This window comes from Acomys minous (genome assembly GCF_964271855.1).
Source record: "Acomys minous genome assembly, chromosome: 15".
Taxonomy (NCBI): domain Eukaryota; kingdom Metazoa; phylum Chordata; class Mammalia; order Rodentia; family Muridae; genus Acomys; species Acomys minous.
Window position 1 is genome coordinate 96,865,585 of NC_140497.1, and position 6,066 is coordinate 96,871,650.

At 50.1% G+C, this 6,066-nt stretch overlaps 1 protein-coding gene across 1 annotated transcript in view; it reads right to left on the reverse strand.

Annotated features, from left to right (window-relative positions):
- Nucleotides 1-2,924, reverse strand: part of DIPK1A (divergent protein kinase domain 1A) — a 75,292-nt gene extending 72,368 nt beyond the window's left edge. The window contains exon 1 of the mRNA XM_084758787.1: nt 2,766-2,924. Within this exon, the coding sequence (XP_084614913.1) occupies nt 2,766-2,819 (54 nt within the window). The 5' untranslated portion in view covers nt 2,820-2,924. The remainder of the gene's footprint in view (nt 1-2,765) is intronic.
- Nucleotides 2,925-6,066: the final 3,142 nt, after the last annotated feature.

Sequence of the window (6,066 nt, forward strand, 5' to 3'; positions counted from 1 at the left end):
ACTCACAGAGATCGACCTGCCTCTGCCTGTCTCCCAAGCGCTGGGATTAAAGGGGTGCACCACTGGTCAGGCCCTTTATCTTTCCCCTCCTCTTGGAGATAAATCCACCTTGCTGTTTCCCTACCCACAAAGGTTAAGAGTGTCTCCTGCACCTGCTAAATGACGGCAGGCTCACTGTAACTTAAGATGTATCTGCATAGAAATGTCACTGAAATCGGGTATCTGGCCGGTGTGGCAGGGCATGCCTGCTGTCCCAGGAGGCTAAGACAAGAGGCCAACCATGACTCTGTACAAGCCAAGCGGCAAGGATACACAGCAAGACCTTATCTCAAAAGAATGCAAAAGTGAAAACAAAAACACAAATGAAAACCCCTCAAAGCAGGTATCTGTATTATTAAGATAGTCTCTCAAAACAAAAATAAGAATGAAGTTTCCCTGAAGCAAGGTACAGTGGGACACACTTGTAAGCCCTGTACTTTGGAGGCAGAAACGAGAATATCAGGAATTCAAGGCCAGCCTGGGCTACTGAGACGTGGTCTCAAAAAATTGTGTGTGTGTGTGTGTGTGTGTGTGTGTGTGTGTGTGTGTCCTGACATAAACAGGCTGTTACAGGCAAAGCTTTTTCTCTTACCAAAAGACAGTGCACAATAAACTCTGTCCATGACAAATCAAATTCGGGATGACATATAATTTAGAGAAACAAGGTAAGAAATTGAGGCTACAGAGCTGGCACAGCCTGCTAAGGACTGCCAAAGGATGAGGAGCTGAATTCTGTGCCCTGCACCTGTCCAGCCTCAAGCCCAGAGCTGGCCAAGTGGACACAAGAGGGTTCTGGGGTTCACCAGTCTGTTTAGAGAGTTCTACTGGAGACCCTGTCTCAAAAATCCAGGGAGGTGGCTCCTCCTGAACATCCCTAGGAGCTGATTTGTGCCCTCTGCGCCCTTGCAGTCTGTCAGTCACACAACTGTAACAAAGCAGAAGGGTCCAAATTGAAGGCCACCCTCAGCTGCCGAGCTAGTTCTAAGCCAATCTGTGTTACACGAAAACTTGTCTTTAAGAAGAAATCTTAGCCAGGAGGTGGTGGTGCACACCTTTAATCCCAGCACTTGGGAGGCAGAGGCAGGTAGGTCGATGTGAGTTCGAGGCCAGCCTGGTGTACAAAGTGAGTTCAGGACAGCCAAGGCTACACAGAAAAGCCCTGTCTCAAATAAATAAATAAATAAATAAATAAATCAATCAATCAATCAATCAATCTTGAGTTTACCTTTAAAAGAATTTTTTTTTTGAGACAGGATCTATGTAGTCCTGGCTAGTCTGGAACTTGCTATGTAGACTAGGCTAGCCTCAGTGCTGGTATTAAAGGTCCACAGGCAAGCCTACCCTAACTTGATCATTGATGATGATGCAAATTCAGAAAGCAAGAAACACTAAGTGTTTGTCATTAATGGAAGCATAACCATTTGTAAAACTAACTCTGTGTGTGTGTGTGTGTGTGTGTGTGTGTGTGTGTGTGTGTGGTGTGTGGTGTTGGGAATTGAACCCAGGACCCTAAGCTCAACTAAATCAGAAAACCCTTGTGCAGTTACAGTGCCAGAGATTGTTTGTGTTCACACGCATGGAAAACATTTAGAGTCAAAAGCTGGTCTAAAATTCCACCAACGCTAAAAAATTAATAATAGGAAGCTAGGTAGTTTTAAGTTGAAGATTTAAAATATGCCAAAACACTTTACCAATAGAGAGTTGCCTGGCCGGGTGGCATGCTAGGCTGGGTTCTAATGCCAGTGTTCAGGGCACAACTATTTCTGGTGGCGCTGTCACCAACAGAACATCCAGTCTCATAGCCTTACTGCCACGAGCTGTCAAGTTAATCCTTTCACTCTGCACATCACACTCATTTCAGAGTAATGACTTACACATGCAAATGTCAAATAAAAATGTAAGTTTTACTCTGACTGTGATGGGTTCTTCTCAGTTTGGATTTTTTTTTTCCTTCCCAGACTCAAAACACCGGTCATATCGTCAGGCCTTTTAATGCAAGCCGCGTGTGTCCTCTAGAGACACGTACCACTGCTGACAATGTGTGAGGCATTGATTTGTAGTTGTTTTTTCCATCAGGGAGCGAGGACGCCACTCAGGACGTCTACTAGGTCCCCCTGGTGACCAAACAGTGCACGGAGGCGGCAGCAGGGGTTTCTGAAGCCGACTGGCAGCGGGACAGAAAAAAAAAAAATCATGAAAAATTAACACGCCAACAGTACACACACGCGCGCGCGACGTGACTGGGAATCGCGTTCGCATTGCTGGTGGGCTTGAGTGGAGAGCCGCACAGCCGTCGCCGTCGCCTTTTTATTTTATATTTTATTTTATTTTATTTTTGCACAGCGAAATGTCCATTGCCTCCACCGGGCTCTGTCAATCTCTCCCTCCCTTCCTCCGGTTTAAACCAGAGATTTGCACCGGGGAGCACCCAGACAGCACCAGGGGCCGTATGCACCAGGCGCGCAGCCACCGCTATGACAGCTGGCCACGGCCCTCTTGAGATCATGGAGGGATGACACGCCACCTTCTCCCACCCGAGAAAGAGACACACACACAGAGTAGGGGAACGGCAGGTCGGGGGGGCCCTCGCGGGAAGCGTGGACCACAGCACCGAGTCCCGGGGCTGGGGCGGCGCCCGGGGGGAGAACCGAGCGGAGCTGGACGGACCCGGGGTGTGTGCGAGGAGGAGCCGCGCGGAGGGAGCCCCGCGTGACCGCGTGGCCTACCTGGAGGTAGTGGGGTTTCCTCAGCCAGGCCCCCGCGCAGAGACTCCTCGCCATGGCACTCACATCGCCCCGCCGCGCCGCGCAGCGCCGCAGTCGGAGGCGGACCCGAGCGCGGCCGCCCGCCGGCCCTTCCACGCCCACGGCCCCGCCCCACGGCGCGCGCTCCCGGGTGCCCCCGCGCTGCGGCGAGGGCGGCGTGGGAGGGAGGGAGGGCGTGGGGGAGGAGCCTCGCGTCCGCCGACAAAAAAAAAAAAAAATCATCCGCCCGCCAGCGCTTCGGTGCTTAAAGGGGAGGCGAAGCGCGCGGGGAAAGGAGGAGGGGGTGCTCGCGGCTCGCCCGCCCCACGTCGAGCCCCGCCGTCCGCGCTCGCTCCGTGTGCTGTCCGGGACCCCTGTGCGAGCCGGTGGCACTGACATCCGGCGGACGCCCGGAGAAAGCTCCTCTCCCGGGGAAAGGAGGCGCCTACGCGCGATCTCCCCGGGGTACGCGGCCACCAGTACCTGGTGCGGGGCGGGGGGGGGGGGGGAGGGGAAAGGACCGTACCCCCTTTCCCCTGCTCAGTGCTGCGTGCGTGGCCTTTCCAGCCACTGCACCGCTTGGCGTGCCTTCAGTTTCCTTTCTTCTTTACAATTTCGACTTTTTCTTTTTTAAGTTTGAATTGTTTGCAAAACAATTCTACAGCAGAATCCTGATTCAAAGGTTTAAATATATATAATTAATTAATTAAAAGGCATAATAAATGCAATTCTGAAATCAGGGGACCTCCCGGGATGTGGCAGAGCAACTCGGTTAAGGTTCTATAGTGCAAGGCTCCCTTCTTTTGACACGGATGGCCAAATAAGGGGAAAAGAGGCACCCTAGAGTGAGCAGGGCTCTTGGTCTGAGTGACTGTGATGCTGCAGTTTCTACTTCACCTTTGTCCTTGCTTTCCCACAATGCCCACTACGTTTATGCTTCTAGTTTATCTATCAGTTTCTGGAGACAAGTTTTTTTAACCTGGATGGTGTGCTGTTGCTCGCAAATGAATACATTATCCACTGAGTTCCATTTTGAATTAATCGAGTTAAGGAATTTCTAAGATAAAGAATGGGCAGGGCACGGTGATTCGTGCCTGTAATTCCAGCACTTGGAAGGTGTAAGCAGGACCAGATATTCCAAGCCAGGCAGGCTACTTAAGTCAGAGACAGAAAGCCGGCGGTGGGGGTGAGTGGGGGGAGGGTGGGGCAAGACTTTATAATCCCAGCACTCAGGTGGCAGAGGCAGGCAGATCATTGTGAGTTTGTAGGCCAGCCTGGTCTACACAGAGAAACTGTTTTTAAGTTTTTATGTGTCTGCCACAGGTGTGTGGTTGTCCATAAAGGCCAAGGGAGGGCGAGGGATCTCCTGGAGCTGGAAGTAGAGTTAGTTGTAAGCTACCCAACTCGGGTGCTGAGAACCAAACTCGGGTCCTCTGGAGCAGCAGGAAGCCCTCTTAAGCACGGGGCAATCTCTCCAGCCCCTCCATAAATATTTTCTTGGCACCCAGATACTGTTCAAATTGTTTTGCTGTATGAACAAAAAGACAAAGAAGGCAAAATCCCTACCTTTATGGGATTTTGGAGATGGGAAGATGGGCAATAAATGATAAATACGGTAAATACAGGAAAAGTGGTGAAACCAGGCTGTGGTGGCACACGCCTGTAATCCTAGCACTTGGGAGGTGGAGAAGGGCATTCAAGGCCCACCTCAGACCAGCCAGCCTGCGTCTCAAACAAACAACAACAAAAACATTGGTCAAGAAAGCCGGTAAGGCCACATGTAGTGGTAAGGTAGATGCAGGCAGATTTGTGTGACTTCAAGACCTGCCTGGGTTACGGAGCTAGTTCTATGCCAGCCAGTGCCACAAAGGGAGACCTTGTCTAAAGGATGGACCAGGGTGGCGAGGGTAGTGGGGTAGTAAAGTGTGGAAAAGACGACAGACAGTTGGCCAGAAGGAAAAAAAAAATCTAGAGTTGTTTTTCTCATATTATGTTTGAGCTATATAATTGGAAGTCTTGCAGGGGGTGGGGGTGTCTGGTTTTTAAAATTAATTAATTAATTTGAGATGAGGTTTCACACGGGCCAGGCTGGCCTTGAACTCCTGATCCTGCAGCCTGTACCACCATCTCTAGCTGTCAGTCTTGATCAGGTGATTGTGAGTGTGAGGGTGTGGCTTAAAGGAAAACATTCCCCACTGGAGATTGCACAAGAGTTCGTAGCTCTTTTGGATGGCATTAAACCCGGTTTTTACAAACTGGATGTGTTTGTAAGAGGGGGACGTGTAAGTGGAAGAGAACCAAGGATGAATCCTGGGGTATAATGCAAAGCTAAGGGAGACAGGAAAAGGCTCAGAAGCCAATTAAGGAGTGAGGTGCCCTGAGAGCCGCATTAAGCCAGTGAGTGCATCAAGGAGGAGGGAATGCTGCGCTAAGAACTGGGAAATGAGCGCTGGACGTCGCCGTTGGTAACAGTTTAATGGAGTAATGAAATGTGAGATAGGGGTAAGAAAAAGTGGGGTGAGGGGCTGGAGAGACGCCCCATCTATTAAGAGCCCTGATAGCACCTGTGCGGCAGCTCACAGAGCACCTGTAGCTCTGGTCCCGGGGGATCCAAAGCCATCTCCGCTCTTTAAGGCACCGGGCATGTGAAAAGCGCAGGCAAAATACTCGTGCAGATTAGTTAAGAATAAACGTTGTTTGGTTTAAGAAATAGACGAGGGGAAGAGAAAAATTTGGAGGAGTGGCGGGTGTAGCTCCGTTAGGGGAATGCTTGCCTAGGGGGCACAAAGCCCTGAGTCTGACTTGCATCACTACGTGAACCAGACACGTTTGGCACATGCCTGTAATTCCAGCACTCCAGGAGTGGAGGTAATGGCCGTCAGGAATTCAAGGTCATTCTCAACTTCACAAGGAATCTGAGATCTGCCTAGTAGTGTCCATGAGATCCTACCTCTAAAAGAAAGGAAAAGAAGGATGAGGAGAAGAAAGAGAAAATAGTGGGGCGTGGGAGGGGATTGTGGGGGGGAGCGGTTGAAGATGGCTAATGTAGACATAATTGTTGAGACACTTTCCTGAAAATTGGATCCCCATATTGGAGCAGTAATCAAAAAGAAGATTAGGGTCACTATGGACCCTTTAATGACAGTGAATGCAGAGATTATGGCTTCACAAAATGCTGAAAATAATAAACCATACAAGCTCATCGCTAAATAAGACACTTTATAGACCTTCCCTGGAAGTCTTGGCATAAAGTGTACAAGAGCTGGAAGCCAGGCGTGGTGGC